Consider the following 19,106-nt stretch of genomic DNA (forward strand, 5'->3'; position numbering starts at 1 on the left):
CCGGCCGACCGTCCCCACCACAATGAGAGGCAACAGCGAACCACGACGACGACCCCCCACCGCCGACCTCGAGATCCCGTGGAGCAGCCGCTGTCCCGAAGCAAACGACGCTCCTCGCACTCTTCGGTCGTCTACGGACCTAGAGTGTTCGTTCTATTCACCGGACCGGTGTGGTCAGCGTGTATCTTTGCGATTTAATCAACGTGACGTTGGTACGTAAAACGGTGAAAAGCGGTGTGTGGCTGTCGCACGTGTGAGTCACGTTCGGAGGGTTTTGCCTCGTTAAAAATTCGCGCGATTATTCGCGTGCGAAGGAGGCGGATTCGAAAAGATCTCCGCTAGTCCTTCGAGGATTTGCGAAATCTCTCGTGGGTGTGTACGCGTGTGCATGTGTGTTCCTGTGAACGTAGAGTGTGACTATCGTGGGTGATCCGTTCACGATCGAGAGATTCGTGATTGCAGCGTTCTCTCGCTACCGAGTGATCGCAACAGCTCGCTGACGGGATCGTATTCTTGGCAGAAGTTAGGTCGATGTACTCGGGGATTGTCAGCCGAGGGGTCGAACGAAATTGACAAGTCGATCGTTTGATTCTAGAACACGTAGAAAGTACGTGAAACGCCTGCGAGGAAAAGACAGCACGCGATTTCTTCGTGCACCGCATCGAAGGATCGAGTTGACTCGATGCAACTGCGAAACGATTGAACGGGCACTGCAGCAGTAGCAGCAACAGCAGAGCCAGCCGTGTTGGCGAACGAGCACATGCGACTATCGAGAAACACCTTTTTTTGCGTTTCGTCGTGAAAGAAAGCCTTGTTCTTTCCGGAAGGAGGATCGCTATCGGAGAAAAAGACGATACGGTTGATCCGCGTCGCGTGCAAGGGTGGTGACCTTCCTCGCAGTCAGATAGACGTTGTATGGCCCAGATCTATCGGTCGTAGTACTACTAACATCGGGTTTAATTAATCGAACGACGACGACGACGACGACGACGACGATGACGACACGACGGTTAGGTTGGTCGTAATCCGTTGGTGGATCTGCACCTTTGGCAAAGGCAGCGCGATTCTTGGGAACGAGGGAGAGAGTAGTATTTCTGGTGCAGGTAGCGGGCCATGCGGCATATTATAGGGTCGGGGGCGGGTTTTCCGGATTTAGCGAAGGCTGACGGCGGAGCGGAGAATCGGGCTGGCTGGCAAGCAAGCGGACTGGTTCAGACAAATACCAGCAAGCATGGCGTACGCTGCACGAGGGGTAGATTGGTCCGCTCCGCACCCTGCGATCAATAAACCCACCGAGAGGGAGCAGCTCCGCGACGAGCCGCGCTACTCCGTTCTTCTCTGCTTCCTTCTCTCTTTCTCTCCTTCCCATTCTCTCACCCACTCTCTCACCCTCTCTCTCTCGCTCCTGCTTCTCCGTCTCTCTTCTCTCTGCTCATCCGCCGTTCGTCTCTCCCGCTCGCACTGTCTTCTTCCTACCTAACCCATGCTATCAACGATTCAGCACGTGCACGCTGTATTGCCGGTGCTTTTGAAAAACGACCGGCAACGTGTTCCAGGGATTATCACGAGCCGACGGACGCTAAAGGCTTCGCGCACTTTCAGTTTTCACGCATTGATTTCCTTTTTTCCCCCGTTTTTCTCTTTTCCCATCCTCCTCCGTTTTCGTCCGCTTCGCTTTTTAGCCTGCTTAAAACGTTGACGCGCACCAGGCCTCGTATATCGTCGTGATTTCAGCCAGCCGAACGCCGAGGCTCTTCCTCCAGGATCTCGCTCGCTCATCTGCACCACAGATTTCAACGAGCCTCGTCGTTCGCCTACGCGACGCTTCCTTTTTTTTTCGCTTTTGCTTCGCCAGGAAAAAAAGTAAACGCTGCTTTGATACGTGTCGCGATGGCATGCCGGTCGTACGAGAATGTAGAAACAGTGGGAACTATTAAGTACGACCGATGACGTGTTCCGCTTCCGCTTAACGGCTTGCACCGGTCGTAGTCATGCATGGCGATGTTCGCGAGCAGCGTAATAAAAATTCGGCGCAATTTCCATATCGTACACAGCCGGCGAGCATAATCGGCGGATGAACCGGCCAACCAGTCGGCCTTGAACCGTGCTAAGGTCACTCGAATCAAACATATTCATCGGCTACGCCCGGGACTAGGAGGAACTCGCGTGCATCCTCTTGCAGGCGGGAAGCGCGATTCGGGAAATCGTTTGCGATCCATTTTAATCGTCTCTCCTCTCTTTGGCCCGTCAGCGTGCAGCTGTTGCGATCGCCCACGTGATTCTGTCTCAAGTTCGCGTGTTTTTCTGTGAAATCAGGCAAGAATCAGTGCGTCCAAGGAAGACAGGATCAGAATGTGGCGTGATCCTCCAGGAGGGGGGTGTAATATACCCCACTATCTAACTACGATGTTGCTGTTGGCTCTTTTGGCATTGACGAACGGTGAGTCAGCTAGACGTAAAAGAGTATGCTACTGGTAATGGCGAACGGTCATCGCGAGTCGCGAGGTCCTTCGTATGGAAATGGATCTCGATCCGCGAACGGACGATCTCGTTGTCTCGTAGAATCGTAACGAGTAGAAAGTACGCGTTACCGCGTTCCGTCTTGGCCATCTGATCGTTTATGCAGCCAGCACGTATGGTACGTTGCCGTGAGTCGTGAGGTCAGCAGCTGATGCAGTAACTCATCTTTCGTTCAGCAATCTTCCGGATAACACGTTCCTCGAACGTGCTCGGTCAATGGGAGGATTAGATACGATTAAGGCGAAGAATCTGCAATCGCTATCAACGTGACGCGCCCGTTAGATAATCCGACGCGAATCGACGATAAAATTTCTAGCTTTTTCTTGGGTAAACACGCCGGCATCGTAGGAGTGACGAAATAATCATCTTAGTCACGTTTTCTTTCGTACAATTGTTCCACGCTGTTAGGAGATACAGACTCGTTCCCGTAATTTGCGGGATCGTTCGCGTTCCCCGTGGTTCGGAGCAGAATTTCGTGCCCCCTCGAGGAGGAAGAGGGACGGATGGAAAATCAGTTGGGGCGATTGTCGATGCAATCTCGCGTTGCTTCATTCGGCATCCGTCAGCTCGTGAAAGGTCCGCGAGAGGCGTAGGTAGGTAGGTAGAAACGGAGCACGGACTGCAGCTGCCGAAGAAAAGAGCAAGAACGAAGGGGAGAGAGGAAAGCAAGGGAAAGGAACAGCTGCTGTTCCCAGAACGGAGAACGGCCGTGCCTGAAAGAGAATCGTAGCCGGCCGTGCCCCGCCAGGTGAATCCTTTGATTTCGCGTGCGTCGTGTCCAGCACGAGGCACATCGGCGATGATTCAGCACCCGCTGGAGGATACTTTCCGACAAAAGGAGCAAAATCGGTCGCGACGAGGAGAATGCGAGGGTCGCGCTGTGTCTAACGATAAGTGTACCGTAGGAAAAGACACGCGCGCAGTTAGGAGGCGAGAGAGTCGCCGGGCAGGTTTAAAAATAGTCGGCAGAACTTAAATCGAAAAGACGGACGAAACCCGTACTTGACCCAAAACTCGAACGGTGAAAATTCCGAGGGATTTCCGAGCGAAGAGAATATTTTCGTCGACGCGGTCCTTTCCGCTTTAAACGGGCCGCGATTCGCGCTGCCGCGACACACTTATCGCCACTCGACATCCGCGTTACGCCGGGATGAGTCGCGGAAAGAAGGAAAGAAGAAAAAGAAAAGAGAAAACGGGAAGCGAAGGATGATCGTTCCTCGTGGTCGGAGCTTTTCAAAAGTCTGTCCCCGGATTATTATGGCCGTCACGATCTTTCGAGTTGCACACGCGTGAAGCGTAGGCGCGTGAGTCACACGCGCATCGTTTCCACCGTGTGAACGGGGCAACACATCGGCGCGTTGAAAACGCGTACGCGCGCGTATCTTTGCTGGAAATATATTCGATGCAGCGCGTCCGGACGTCTCAAAGCTTGCCTATATATAGATTACAGAGCGGTTATCGACCGGGAAGAATCTCGTCTTTGATCGCGAGCGCGTAACGCTGGAACTTCACGAAAAACGCTTTTACACACCGGACATATCGGGTCAGCGATCGATCTTCCTTTTGCCACCTTTTCCCATCATCGATGGTTAACGAACGAGCTGCTCGTTCGACGCTCCGATCCGGCCGAATGGAAGGTGTTTTCCGAAAGACGGTCGCGCGAAATCTCGCCCGTTTTGCGCGTAATTCCATTTCGCGGGACGACGAGCGACACAGAGGCGCGTAATCGAATTGGCTGGATGCGCGTACGCGTTCGTGGAACGAGCCAACGAGAATAGACGGGCTTCGTGGAAAAACGAGTCCGTGCAGTTTCGGTACGACAAAAGTTCGGAACACCTGTTCCCCGTACCTGTGCACCTCCTGTCGTTCGCCTGGCCAGCGTACGCTTCGCTAACCGGTTCTTCGTGACTTGGATTTTACAGCGTGCCGCGTTTATCCGTTCTCGCCTGGTCGTAACAGTGGTTATAAGCCGGTAGGCGGTTACGCGCCACGAAAGTGGAACAAGGAACTCTTGTATAATCGTAAACACGCGGAAACCGACGTCGAGGTTGAAAATATACGCTGGAAAGGAAACGGCGCGGAACGAGACGAGGAAATTCGTGGTTCGACTCGCCTCGAGGCCGCGATACCGATCTTTACCATCCACGAGTCGATCGTGACGATTCTCCACGCGGATGGATGAAATCGGGGATCCCCGGGACGGAAAAGGAATCACGCATTGCCGTCTCCCTTATGGTCACGTGACGTTGATAGCATATTATTCAATAGCAGACCGGCAACCTGTTGTTTGCTGCAATTGGCGACGCGCCAATTGAACGTGGGTGTCGCGTATCCTGGCGGAGACGGATGATAAGCGAGGCTGAAAGACACGCAACGAAAGTTCCTTTTGCCGGTGGCAGTTTCGATTAATCGATCTCTCTTGACTCGCGGTTGCATCTCCTTCGCTGCAACTGCCACCGGCAGAAGGAGCTGCTCGTACGATCGGTATCGATCGCGTTGCTGCGTTCTTCCGGTAAACTGCACGATTTTCTGTCTTTTCGCAGTGGCTTGCGCTGAGGATGAATCCATGGGACCGGTATTTCTCAAGGAACCACCAAACCGAATTGACTTCTCGAACGGAACCGGAGCTGTCGTCGAATGCCAGGCCAGAGGAAACCCCCAACCGGATATCATTTGGGTTCGTGCTGACGGAAGCGCTGTAGGAGATGTTCCCGGACTCAGACAGGTATTTTCCTTCCTTTCGGGAAATTTCGTTCCAGTCGTTACGACCCGTACTCGAGTAATATCGTTTCGTCCTTCGTATCTACTTCTCGCGCGATCGGACCTGACCGACTTGCCGCTATCGAACACTCGGACAACCCACGTGCCACGCGTTCGTATTACCGATGCAGCGAACGATCTTACGTCAGTCGTTCGACGGCCAAGAAGGTCGAATTAATTGTCGCCTCGTTACATGCTTCTTTCGCGAATCGAATGAAAAATCGTCTCATTGCAGGTTTTACCGAATGGAAACTTGGTCTTCCCTCCTTTCCGCGCCGAGGATTATCGTCAAGAGGTTCATGCTCAGGTATACAGCTGTCTGGCGCGTTCCCCAGCAGGTTCAGTTCACAGCCGAGATGTTAACGTGAGAGCCGGTAAGTGGTTATCCTCTTCCATTCCAAAAATCACGCGGAAACCCTCGCCGTTGCCTGGCCATCTGTCGCTTTTCTAACGAGATATTTCTCGAAAACGACGTTCGGTTGGAATTTTAACGGAGCAAGATGTTCAAGACAGACGCGTCATGCCGTTGTCGCGATGTAGCATCAAAAATAGCAAAGAATCCACTTTTTTTTGGTAATTTTAAATATCTATTTTCGAGTAAGGAATAACTAGAAAAGTGACTTTTATAAAGTATTCATTCGACAGATATGATTTCACGCTAGAACTACCGATCCATAACGCGTACCTAGGTACCGTGTACGGAGACGATAATATCTGGGACGGTGTAACGAAAATAGACTAGTACGGATGATTACATGCCGATCTAAATAAAAATTGATATCAACGGTGCCAAAGAACAGCTACGCGTCTCGAGCGATTGCAAAAATAAAAGATCGGAAACGCGTAATTTCGAGTACTTTGGTAATTCTAGCGTTGACAGACGACAGCGGCACGACGAGAAAGATGGGCCAGGCACGGGAAACCTAAAACGTTTTCTTTGCAGCTGTTTCGAACAGCGAACGACCGAGTATACCTCCGTAAGCATTTTTGGGTCAGTAACTCGCGCCTCGCGTTTATCAATCGCGACACATCCGGTGAGCATACGATATCAGTGGCAATTATCGCCGTTTCCTCCAATGATCAGGGAAAATTAGAGCAGGGCTTGTATAACGAGTAATCGCTGCCGCCGCCGTTGTTCGCGGTGAACATTCGCCTCTCTTCGGTCTCCGGGTGGTTCAACGGAAACCTATAATTGGCGATATTCCTCCGAGTCTGGCTTTGCATTGGGTAACGTGGAAAAGACCGGTGAAATTTTTAATCGCCCGTCGGACTATGTAATTCGCGCGAGGGTGCATCGTTGACCCAGTTGCACGACCCAGTTCCAAGGGCTCGAGTACGAAATATTCGAAACGAAAAACGGAGACCGGAGGGCGGTGCTGTTTGCTCGCGAGTTTCGATCGCGAGGTTTTTTCTCTTTTTTAACGACGAAATCGCAGTGGTGGCGCAGTACTACGACACGGACGTGAACAAGGAGTACGCGATTCGTGGGAACAGTGCCATTTTGAAGTGCGTCGTTCCGTCCTTCGTCGCCGATTTCGTGAAGGTTCTGTCCTGGCACACCAATCAAGGAGAGGAGTTCGTACCTGGCGACGATTACGGTAGTCCCCGCGTCATTCCATCGACTTTACGTCGAAGCGTAGAAGCTTTTCGAAAGGATGGTCGCGTCGCGTCGCGACGATTCTCGCGAGCAGATCGTGGAAAGCTAGGACGCGTTGAACGGGAACGAAAGGAAACGCCGGACGTCGCGTCGAGCGATCGCGTGCGTGACGTTTATCGGGGCAATTGTCACGGCAAACGGCCAGTCGCGAATCCATAGAAAATAGAGCAATGGACCGAAAGCTTGGGTCAGTCGCTCTCGGCTCGCATAATCGATGTACATATGCGCACGCGAGAACATCGTCGACTGGTCTCGTTAACGTTCCTACCAGCTCGTTATTTCTACCGGGGAGCGTGCTGGCCCAAATAATTGGAGCACATCGTCGACATCGACGTCAGACGTTCCCCTCTCTCTCGCTCTTTTTCTCTCTCTCTGTCTCTCTCTCTCTCTCTCTCTTTCTTTCTCACCACCCTTCGCGTTACCTCTCGTTTCGCGCTCGCTCCGTTTCGCTTTCTCCACCGTGTCCGCCTGGTCTTTTCTCGCGTGCTCGCACATGCGTAGAAACGGGCGTGCACACGGAGTCAAAGTGCACCGATCGTTTGCCGACGTGTCGACGTGCTCCTCCTGGATGCAAGCTTTTCTAAGCTCTCGCGGCTGCGGCGTAAGATGCGACCCAGCGAATCGATCTGCTCGGCGAGAGTCGACGACGACGACGACGACGACGACCACGACCACGACCACGATTACGAGACCACGACGTCGAATACGTCACCGGAGAAGCTGTCGTCAACGTCGTGCGTCCCAACGCTGCTATTCGTTACGGGGTAATCTCGTTTTAGCTCGCCTATATACGTATTCTCCGCGTCATCGAGAACCTCGTGGAGAACCGCATCGGCCGCACTGGCATACACAGGCTTCCAGGGAACAACGAGATCGATAATGCCACGGTTGATTTCAGATTTCGTATAGTCCGTGCATGTAGCCGACTATAATCGAGCGCGCGTAAGGGATCGCGCGAGCCGACGCGTATCGCTTAGAACGCGGCTGATTATCGGCATTTCCGTCTATTGTAGTGGTACACCAGTATTATCAGTCCGAAGTAAACAACGAGTACGTGATACGCGGCAACGCGGCTATACTCAAGTGCAGCATACCCAGCTTCGTCGCGGAGTTCGTTCAAGTAGTCGGCTGGCAGGACGACCAAGGAAACACTTTTAACCCGAACGAGAAGAACGGTAGGGGTTCTAGGGGGTGGTTGGGATTGCGGGGTTCGATGACGAAAGCTGGCAGCGGGGGTAAAGTTGGTCAACGTCGTATGACACTCGGGCCGATCGTTTCCGAGCATTAGACGGGTGCCCGGTGTTCGGTCGCACGCGCGATGCCGAATACACCTTTGCCGAACGAAACGGTCGCAGCCTGTGCGATTCGTTAACGGTGTCACGCTAATTGCGCAACGACTTATCGCACGCCCCTATTTCCATGCAGTCGTGACTCAGTACTACGAAGCGGAGGTCGTGTCCGAATACGTGATACGCGGAAACGCAGCCATCTTGAAGTGCACCATACCCAGCTTCGTCGCGGAATTCGTGTCGGTCGACTCCTGGGTGGGAAGCGACGGTTCGACCTTCAAGCCGACCAACGACTACGGTACTACACTCGTCCTACCCTTTTTCCCTTCTCCGTATTCCCTTCGTTCCTTTTCTCGTTCTTGCTCCCGATCGTCCGCGACTGGGCCCCTCCTCGGTTTTTTCTTCTCATCCTCGGCCGCTTCGTTTCCCGACAAACTTGGTAAAAGTTCAAAGTGGCACGTGGTAACGATTCGTTTCCGGCGCGGTCCAGTCTGGCGGCAGTTGAACGGCGGCGGCAACGCGACGAGGGTTAATGAACCATCCGCTGCGGCTCTCACGCCGGGATTATATGGCTCTCCTAAGGAAATAAACGAACTCGATTACCAAGCGCCGGCCGCTCGGGCATCGCGCGAGTATCCGTTGCTAGATCGAGCCACGCGCTTAATCGACCACCCGTCGCTTTTCGTTTTTCCGTGCGAAATCCGAGCTCGAGAAGCATCGACGAGCTCACGCGGGAATGGCTCACGGAGCTATCGAGGGACTCGGATGATGCCATCGAGACGATTCGCCAGTAGCCTGTTTTCCGTGCAGTCGTCACGCAGCCGTATCAGCCGGAAATTCTCACGGAGTACGTGATCAGGGGGAACAGCGCGATCTTGAAGTGCAGCATCCCGAGTTACATCGCGGAGTTCGTTACGGTCGAGGCGTGGATCAGAGAGGACGGAGAGGTCTATCTGCCGGAGGATCCCGCTGTCGGCCAGGGTACTATGGGGGTTCGACTTTAAAACGGATTCAGACACGCCTCGCGGTGAATCCCCTCGTCCGTCCCGAGTCGACGCGTCGAGTCTGTTACGAGAAACTTCCCAACACCCTCGTATCGCGTTTAATCCGTCGGTTCGCTCGGTCGGCGCGAACTCCGAAGTGTCGATTCTTCGGGAATCGTCGAGGTTCGAATTTTACTTTCCGGCGAAGCATCTCGCACAGGGGTGGATCGGACGAGGCGGATACCTCGAGGCGTGTCGTCGAATGCGACGAATTCGCGCGATCGATTAACCCTTAACGCGACCAGTACCACCTATACATGCATATCACGATCATGGTTGATCACGTATCCTGTGTTGTGTGCCCGCGCGGGCAGTCGTTTCGCAGTTCTTCGTCACCGAGGCCGAGAACGAGTACGTGATCCGGGCGAACAGCGCGATCATGAAATGCAAAATACCGAGTTTCGTGTCCGAGTTCGTTTACGTGGATCAATGGATAGCCGACGATGGAACGATTTACACGGCCGGAGAGGATTACGGTAGGCGGAGTCGGTGTGATCTCTCGTTGCTGTACGAACCTACGCCAGAGGAACGGACTTCCGTTTCTCACCCTCGCTCCAATTTCAAAGTTTCATTTCCCTTTTCCCATCGAACGAACGAATTCCGATGGAACGGAAGGGAAGCCGGCACGAGCGCGAACGTCGTTCCGTGGCCAATCTATCGCTTCGAAATCAATCTTTTCCGCGTTTCTCGTCTCGTTTTCGCGTTCGCGATCACGCCTTCTCTGAAAAAAAGACACGCGTTGCAGTGGTCCACCAATTCTACGAGACGAGGGTCACCGACGAGTTCGTCTTGCGCGGCAACACGGGAACCTTGAAGTGTCTCGTACCCAGCTTTGTGGCAGATTTCGTAGACGTGATCGAGTGGCTGGCTGTCGAGGACGGGTCCACGTACTCCTCGAGCAACCAAGAAGAAAAGGGTACTTCCCTCGTCTCGATTAAAGAAAGCGTATTTGGCAAGACCGGGGGTGAGCACGGGCGATCGGTCCTCCGTTGCGTCGCGCATCAAAGAAAATTCTATCCGTTGTCGTCGATCTCTTTCATCTTTCGCGTAACGCCTCATCCGGAACTGGACGAAGACCGGATCGATGCGATTGGTCGAGTTTGTTTCGCGGCTTTGGACGAAAGTCGGTCCCTGCAACGCGGCCGATTCGATTTACCGCCTACGCTCGATTCCAACGACCTACCAACGACGCGACGGGTCCTGCCGGCATTTTAATGGAATTAATAAATGGAATTACCAGCGTGCTCATCCCTCTCGCGCGAACGGACGGCTCGGCGTGCTACGCTTTGACGGCATGCGCGTCGGCGCTCGTACCGTCGTCCGCTCTCAGGGTGTACAGGATGCACCGTTGGAGTGCACGGGGGAAAGGAGAGGTGGTTTGTCTGTGACGATAGAGTGGAACGCGTGCAAATTGCTCTGGCCTATGAAAAGTTTGCCCTTTCCGAGGCGGCCGACGCAAACGGAACGCGGAGGCAGAGCGTGCGGCTGGCAGTGGCCTCGTTACCCGCCGCGATCCACCGGATTAGGTTAAGTCCGATTAATCGAGCCCGTCGCGCGAATTAAACGCGACCGCGAACAGGGCGATCCACTTTTGTTCGGCTAACGATCGAGCGCGGAAGGTAATACGCCGCGGCCTAATGGAATTTACTTCACGGTCAGTTAACGAGCGTGTCCGTGAGAGCGTGGTAGCCTAGGTGTCGGTCGATCGAATCAGATTGCCCGGTTATCGATCGAGATCGAGGTTCTTTGAGTAAGCGAGAGATCGATGGAAAAAGACTATATCGCGACGCTCGGTTCGCGATTAAGGGCCACGAAATAGACCGTGGAAGCGTGTTCCAGCGTCAAATATTTGTCGTACGGCGCGCGTACGATCGCGCGGAGAACGGAATGGTCGGAAAACGGGACGGCCGGTCGGCCTCGTTCGTGATTTCGGATTAGATTAAGCCGGACTAATCAAACCGACGAGGAAATTGATGTCCGTCGGCTAGCCTAATTTCCATCGGTGGAAAGAGAGAGCGTGGCGGGTGTGTGACGACGATGCTCCGTACGGTGAACTCTCGTTTGCGGAGCAGCCAGCCTCGCGGTTCATTGAAATTTTAATCGACCGGATCAAAGCCCGTTCACCGGCCATGCGCTCCGACCATCAGCTGTCTTCTCTTCTTTTTTTTTCTTTCCACTCTGTTCCGCTTTTATTACAGTGGTCGCCCAATACTTTGAAGTTCAGGTTTACGATCAGTTCGCGATACGCGGGAACGCGGCGATTTTCAAGTGTCAGGTTCCCTCGTTCGTCGCCGACCACGTGGACGTAGTGGGATGGATCGATTCGAACGGCGGGAGTTACGTGGCCGATGGACAATCATACGGTATCAATCAGCATGGGCAGAGAGTTGGAGCACAGCGCGAGATCGTTGCTCCGTTTTCGCGCTGACGGAGATCCACCGATTCGTTCCTTTGCCGCTGCGTGGGCGTTCGTTCCCCGATTCGTGCGTATCACCGGTTCGAGTGGAGAGATCGATCGACCGAGTATCCGGTATCCTCGCGAGTTTCCGCGATCGCGAATAGAATCCGTATAGAATTGGTCGACGTGGGAGAGGAGAGACGAGAACGCCGCCGCTGTCCGAGTCGAGCTTTGGCTTCGTTTATTCCGATCGCGTGGATCGATTAATCGCGCCTCCGCTCGGCCGATTCTTCTTCTCCCCACGGTTTCCACAGGCCGTAGAGGATCGCACGAATTCTCGAACGCTCATCGCAACGATCGATCGCACCACGGATACGAGGCTGTATGTAGATGTGCGGCTTATGGTAAAACCGGAAACCGGTGTCTGGTTGCAGTTGTCGGGCAGCGGTATGCAGTGAACGTGATGGACGAACACGTCCTTCGGGGGAACGCCGCAATTATCAAGTGTCACATACCGAGCTTCGTCGCCGAATTCGTCGAGGTTGACTCTTGGATCGAAGACGAGACCACTGAAATATACCCTAGCACCGATTACGGTACACACGCATACGCACGCGCAACAGCACCCACGTTTTATCCAAAAGCCAAAAAAGGACGAAAAGGACTAGAGAAGGAAAAAAGACGGTTTCTCGTTCTCTTTCATCCGCGCGTCGCCAAGCTTTTTCCTTTCTTTTCACGGTGGAAACGTCGGTAACGCGTGGGTTTCCTCGCGTACGCTCCACTTGGAACGCATAGGTTGCGAGGGAAAAAGATCGTTTCCATCGGTAATCGCGCGAGGAACGCGGCCGCGTACTCGCGAACCGGCGTTTCAAGGATTCCCTCGGGCATCGACCGGATCGCTGGCTGTAATAACCAGCGATATCCTCTGCGATCCTGTGTTCCGTTCGAGCAGAAATCGCCCTCGCGATTCGTACGCAACGAAAGGAGGAGACACGCAACAGGTACGATCGCCATTGTGCGCCGCGATCGCGAGAACGAGGAGACCGGAAATCGACCGCCACGATGGTAGGTTGCGACGGATCACGAGAAAAGAAACAGGATGCGCCGTGGCGCCACGAGTGAATAAACAAGTGGTCAGATGATTCGTTTCCGTGATGCTAGCAGCGTCGCGTTCTTTTCGAAAACGTGTTCGTTCCATCGGCCTCCACTCGACCATCGATCGCGCCCCGAGATGATCGACCGACGACGGAAATGCGTGTTCTGGCGTACCATGAAATCGTTCGAAAGCCCGGATGCCCCTCGTTTCGCAATCTAAACGCTCAACTATTCTTGAACTGTTCGTACGACGTTGACTGCCGCTGCTCGCGCTGTCCCAGACTTCCTTCCTTTTCCGAAATTCTTCTTCACGGTTCCACTTTTACACTCTCGCCCACCCTTCTTTCCCTGTGTGACTATTGCTGTAGACTATATATATATGCGTGTATACGTATACGTATACATACGCTTGTGTTTGTTGTCGCTTTTAGTCGTAGTCGATTGCATGCATCGAGCTCGCTCGTCGGTGATCATTTTGTAACCGGAAGTCATCGAGCATAATGCAACGAGAGAGGTTGACTCGTCGCGAGATAAGGTAGCACGAGGTTACGAAATGAATTCGCCATTTCGGATTCCAAACTTTTAATCCCTTCGTTGCATTCCCTCTCGTCTCGTTTTCGAAACAATTTCGCAATTCGTGTCACGCGAGCGCGATTAAAAGCCAATTTGCGCGACGAACGGATTAAAAGGATTACAGGGAATATCGTAGAAGCGATAAAAGATCGACAGCGTGTTCGATATCGTGTTCTTAGAACGTTTCACGAGCATGCCGGGAACAATGCAAACTCGATATTCCCTCGTCCGTTGTTTGACGAACGGGCCTGAATCGCCAAACGATTCGTCGAACGACGAAAGCACGAGATAGATAAAGAGTCCGTCGCTATTCATCGTTCAACGAACTTGGCCAAGGTAGCAAAAGGTAATGGAGTGCATGCGGGCCAATGTATTAATCAAGACGGCATTGTACTCGTCGGCACACCCGGCTACGTGTGCGCCGATGGCCGACGAGTATCGTGCGGTCGTCGGGATAATTGAATATTTCTGATTGCTCGACCCATATCGGTATGAACTTTATACTACGGCTGGCGTAAAATCTCCTCCAGCTCGATTAAACTGTTCCAATAGAACCGATACCGGCCGGAACGTTCTTTCCGATAAGTCAATTATCCCTGGTTAGAAAGTTGCACCGGTCGAATCAACGCCGGCGAATAATCCGTGTAATTTTCTTCCCCACTCGGTCACTGGAACAGATGGAAAATACCTGGTACTGCCTTCCGGAGAGCTTCACATTCGCGATGTTGGACCCGAAGACGGATACAAGACCTACCAATGCCGCACCAAGCATAGACTCACCGGAGAAACAAGACTGTCTGCCACCAAGGGACGCCTCGTCATTACCGGTAAGTGACGAGCTCACGTGAGACGATCACTTTCATCTTCATCGAGATCACGATTCTGATTCGTTCTGATTATTTTTCCTCCTTCTTCTTCATCGTTTTGCAACGTAACGACCGCGAAATTCGAATAACGCGCGAACCTTTTCCACGGGAGCAAAAATCAGAATCGTGTTTCTAGTTTCGAACCTGGACGCGATGAACGCGAGCGCGCTCGGGAGCGGAATAATTCGTATTCCCTCTCGCGGTCGAAATTAAACGACCGTTCGTACGTTTTTCGAACCGTCCTCTGTCTCTGTTCCCAACGATATAACCCGTCGTCGTTCGGGAATTCGTTTCCGCGCGAGATAAACGCGAGCATGTAAACGAGGAGCCTTTTGCGATGTAAATCGTTCCCGCATACGCGATACCGAATTCGTGTTGCAGGTCGGACTCTAACTACTCTTTTATCGCGCGAACCGCGCCGTTTCGGGAAACTTTTGTCCGGGTTCGAAACTGTTTACCGAGGCAATTGATTTTCCCCGAAACAGAGTAACCGGATCGAGTACTTAACCGGGTAGCGCAATTAAGCGATCGAGTAACACTTTACGCCGACGTATCACGGAAAATCAATTGCCTTCGGCTGAAGTAGCCACGTCTATGTACGTGTAATCTTTTGAACCAACCAGCTTGATCGGATTAACTTTTGTATATACGCGAGTAAACTCGAACCAACTCTCTTTGGACAGTCGGTAAGTTTAAGAGGAAATTATTGGTTAAGAATTGCACCAAGATGAGAGAAACGACGACGATATATAGCGTTGTCTAATTGCGAGATCAAGCTAGTTGGAGAACCTGAATGCTGGGACAGGGTACCCCTGCGGGCACGCGCCACCGCCCGCCCATGATTTGACTCTTGGCATGATCGATTTCGATGAACATTGAAAGCAAAAAAAAAAAAAAAGAAAAAAGAAAAGAAAAGTAAAGATAGAATTTGAACGGAAAAATGAAAAAATTCTTTCGACGCTTTGCGGCGCCCTCACGCGATCTCCGGGCTCTGTCCTTCGCTCTCGCGTGGTAAGTCAAACGTCACTCTAATATTTCACACGAAACGCAAAGCTCTAGCCACTGACACGTGGAATAGATGTGATGCTCAATGCAGCTGTCGGCTTTCACGGTTCTCGATCTTTGCTCGTCCGCATCGAACGATGCGGATCACGCGCCGATTGTTTAAGTATCATACAAAGACGCGTACAGCTCCGTTGGGTACAGAACTATTCTATCGTCGAAGCGGTCGGTCAACGATGGCAGATGGATCGTCCTGTCGATACGAGTGCGATTCCATCGAGTCCGAATCGCGTAGTACCGCGCAATTAGGCTAACGATGGCCAAGAGATGCGGCAACGAGAATCGCAATGACGACGAAGGGTCCGAGCAGGGGGCCCACGCGCCGCAAACGGCTCCACAGTCAATAGTGTCTTCGTTGTGAAACAGAACCCGTGGGGAGCGTACGGCCAAAGTTTCCTTCGATGGACAACATAAACGGACTTTCGACGGAATCGAAAAGCAATTTACCGCTCCTCTGCCCTGCCCAAGGATTCCCGGTACCGGTTTCTAGGTACGATATACCTCTGATCACCGATGCGCGATACACGCGCTAGCATGATCGAAAGAAAAGGAACCTGCGACTGCGTAGGCAAGGCGTAGGGAGATTGGGAAAAACTCGGGAGAAAAGTAGGCTGTTGGGAATGTTCGTGAATACTCGAACTAGACTTTGGCTAGGAAGTTTCCTCGGACATCGAGTCGTTCCTTCTTCTTCCGCGAAAGCGAGAGGGTGGCTTTCGGGACCACCCTGCTTCCCTCAGGGGTTCCCCGTTCCATGCACGGACAGTGAAAATCCTCTGAATGGTTGTTCGCGTGTCCTTCAGAACCAATAGGCAGCGTCCGTCCAAAGATCCCTTCGACGGACGATATACGTGGATTCAGGACGACGGTGAACGGAAGTCAGGCTCTGATATGCCCTGCACAGGGGTTCCCCGTCCCCTTAAACAGGTAGAGAATCAGTTAAAAGAAAGAGAGGACGAAATGTCGCATCCACCTGCCCGATATCGGTATTCGGATAGCGAAGTTGCTGTTTAATTGCATAATCAGACCCGGTTGGCAGCGTGAGGCCGAAATTCCCGACCATCGACGACTCCAGGAGTTTCCGAACGACTAAGGACGGCTCTGTGACCCTCCTTTGCCCCGCGCAGGGGTACCCTACCCTGGTTTTCAAGTAAGTTTCCGCTCGTCACGATCGATATCGTGTTTTGTCTCCTTTTCCGACCTTTTCTGGACACTCGGACGCAGAACCCGTGGCAAGCGTCCGGCCGAAATTTCCATCTGTGAGCAACATAAACGGTCTGACGGTCGCTAGTAATGGAATACTGCCTCTCCTCTGTCCCGCGCAGGGATTTCCGGTGCCAAATTATAGGTATGCTCTTGGATCAGAATATTCCGGGGTACGATAGGAATTTTGCCAAGGTTTTTGTTACACGGGAAGACTCGAAATTCTTTAATTGCTCGAGATAAAGCGGCAAAATGGTGGTCGAACGGGGTGAATCGTGGGAAGCGTCGCGCAATTTGAAATTCGGACGATAGGTTGGGGAAAGAAAAATATTCCATAAATATTAAAATTAAAATTCGCCTCTTGATATCGAGCAGAGACGATTATTTATAAATTTGATAATAAAAAGCGTAAAAAAGCGTACCGCGGAAAACTCGTTTTCAGTCCGATGTTTTCCCAGGAAGGCCGTGAGAACGCGCATTTTTCACGAGGGCTTTTAAATCGATTCTTGTGCATTCAATTCCTACGAGTGGACGTCGGGTTGTCCGAAGTGGTCCTGTACTATCAAACGTACTCTTTGACCGAGTACTTGCTATGGGCTAGGTTCACCCGCTGGTCAGTGATCAGTAGTGGTCGCTTTCTCTAAAACCATTCCACTATCCAGCTACTGCGGACGTTCCCGGAGACTTCCTTCCGGTAGTACGGTCACCCCGCGTCAGTGATGAAATTGCCACGGAGAAAAGTCCTCGGTAGTGAAAAGCAATTTCTTACATCACGCGGATGGTATTCTCGGTGGAATCGCAACGGCGAAACAACCAGCCCGATGCAGATGGAATTTCAGCGGTAAAAAAAGCAAGCGAGGCATGCCGAAAAAGGGGAATTCGAGCATAAAAAGAGGCGCGAGGCCACAAAAATCGGAATTCCAATTATGAAAAAAGCAGTTCAAGGACACCGAGAAGGGCTCTCAACCATAAAAAGCAGTACAAGGACACAAAACATCGGAATACCGATGATTAAAAAAAAGGTGTGCAGAAAGCAGCATAGAAAGAGGTTTCAGCGATATAAAATAGCCGGAAAAAACGAAGCTTTCGCGAATGAAAAATACCAAACAGATTTCGAGATGATTTGAAAGAAACAAATAGAAAAAGTATTGGAATTCCTGGTATATTCCAGCATTTCGAGAGACCTATGCCAATAAACCAAAATGGCGTTGAGCCACAGAATTGTTCATCCGCAACTGTGATAGCTAATGTATGATACAAGCTCTGCGACTATTGACCATTTGAATCGTCACCTAGTCTCGACGTCTTTCACCTAGTCTTTCTTCGTCCCTTTCTCTACCCATCTTCGTCCTGGTTTCGTTAAGGGTAAAAAGGGTACGCGACGCTTCCCGCGGTCCCCTAGTTAGTACTATTTCGCGGCTGTTGGAGTCCGTGCAGGGGTTCCCCATCCCTCGTGCAATCAGACGCGAGATCCCGCCGCGTGAACTCAGTGTGATGACATTCAGAGCCGGTGGGCAGCGTGAGACCGAAATTCCCGACGATCGACGACACCAGGGGATTCCGCACGATGAAAGATGGCTCGGTGACGCTGCTGTGCGCCGCCCAAGGGTTCCCTGTCCCGGTACACAAGTAAGTTGGCGAGGACCGGCGATCTACGTCGCCGCAGCGTGGTAAAATTTCGCTGTTTTTGCTTTCGACCACGATCCGCAGAGCCCGTGTCGAGCACTCGGCCGAAGCTCTCCAGTACGATCAACTTAATCGGAATGACGACGAGGACGAACGGAAGCTTGCCGCTTTTCTGCCCCGCACAAGGATTTCCCCTTCCGTCTTATAGGTAGGGACTTTCTCCGTAAGTTTCCGAGCCGTGAAATCCTCGAGGATCCGAGGTTGTCGGGTTCTAAGAGCTTCTCGATGAATAGTTTGTAGGCCGCCTCATCTTTGTCCCGTCGAGATCAAAGGACAAGTGGTTGTGCTAAATAACCGTTGTTAATTCGTGTTCGAAGGCGCAATGATAAATTATGGCGCAACAGCTGCAGACGCTGGGGTTTCACTTTTCCTGTCCTCTATTTCGACGAACGATTCTTTCGGTATACTCCTGCTTTCCCCCGGTGGGTTCCCTGTCTCCGTTCTCTCGGCTACGCGAAAGTTTCACGCGATACCATCGTGTCTTACGCGCTTCTGTCCCTCGGGACTGCTCGCAGAACCCGTGGGGAGCGTGCGGCCCAAGTTCCCGACGATGGATAACTCCCGTGGATTCGTCTCCACCGTGGAAGAGATTCTGACACTGCTGTGCCCCGCTCAAGGATTCCCGGTTCCTTCGCATAGGTGGGATAACGTCGCAGAATAGACTCGTAGATCCACGATGTACCGTCGATTTGAATCAAGGGATAGAGACGAAAAGGGTGGAGTGAGCTCAGGTGTGATCGCCGATTGCCCTGTCCCGGTGTTCGATACGAAGGTTCGACTGAACGATCGCGTCTGTATCGAAGGTATTTTCTCGTAGAACCGGTGGCCAGCACGAAACCAAAGTTCCCGATGACGGAGAATTCGCGTACGTACACGGTTCACTGCGATCAGCCGCTCACTCTGATGTGTCCAGCTCAGGCATTCCCAGTTCCAGCCTTCAGGTATAGAAAACTCGGC

General features: G+C 52.4%; 1 protein-coding gene across 1 annotated transcript in view; it reads left to right on the forward strand.

The window, feature by feature from the left end:
• Positions 1 to 134: 134 nt before the first annotated feature.
• LOC108555808 (Down syndrome cell adhesion molecule-like protein Dscam2) overlaps positions 135 to 19,106 on the forward strand; it is a 20,467-nt gene continuing 1,495 nt past the window's right edge. The window contains exons 1-6 of the mRNA XM_017911634.1: positions 135 to 212; positions 2,317 to 2,440; positions 5,064 to 5,245; positions 5,516 to 5,654; positions 8,363 to 8,524; positions 14,013 to 14,162. Coding sequence (XP_017767123.1) covers positions 2,353 to 2,440; positions 5,064 to 5,245; positions 5,516 to 5,654; positions 8,363 to 8,524; positions 14,013 to 14,162 — 721 coding nt within the window. The 5' untranslated portion in view covers positions 135 to 212; positions 2,317 to 2,352. The remainder of the gene's footprint in view (positions 213 to 2,316; positions 2,441 to 5,063; positions 5,246 to 5,515; positions 5,655 to 8,362; positions 8,525 to 14,012; positions 14,163 to 19,106) is intronic.

The sequence above is a fragment of the Eufriesea mexicana genome, unplaced genomic scaffold (genome assembly GCF_001483705.2).
Source record: "Eufriesea mexicana isolate 0111107269 unplaced genomic scaffold, ASM148370v2 scaffold474474858, whole genome shotgun sequence".
Classification (NCBI taxonomy): Eukaryota; Metazoa; Arthropoda; class Insecta; order Hymenoptera; family Apidae; genus Eufriesea; species Eufriesea mexicana.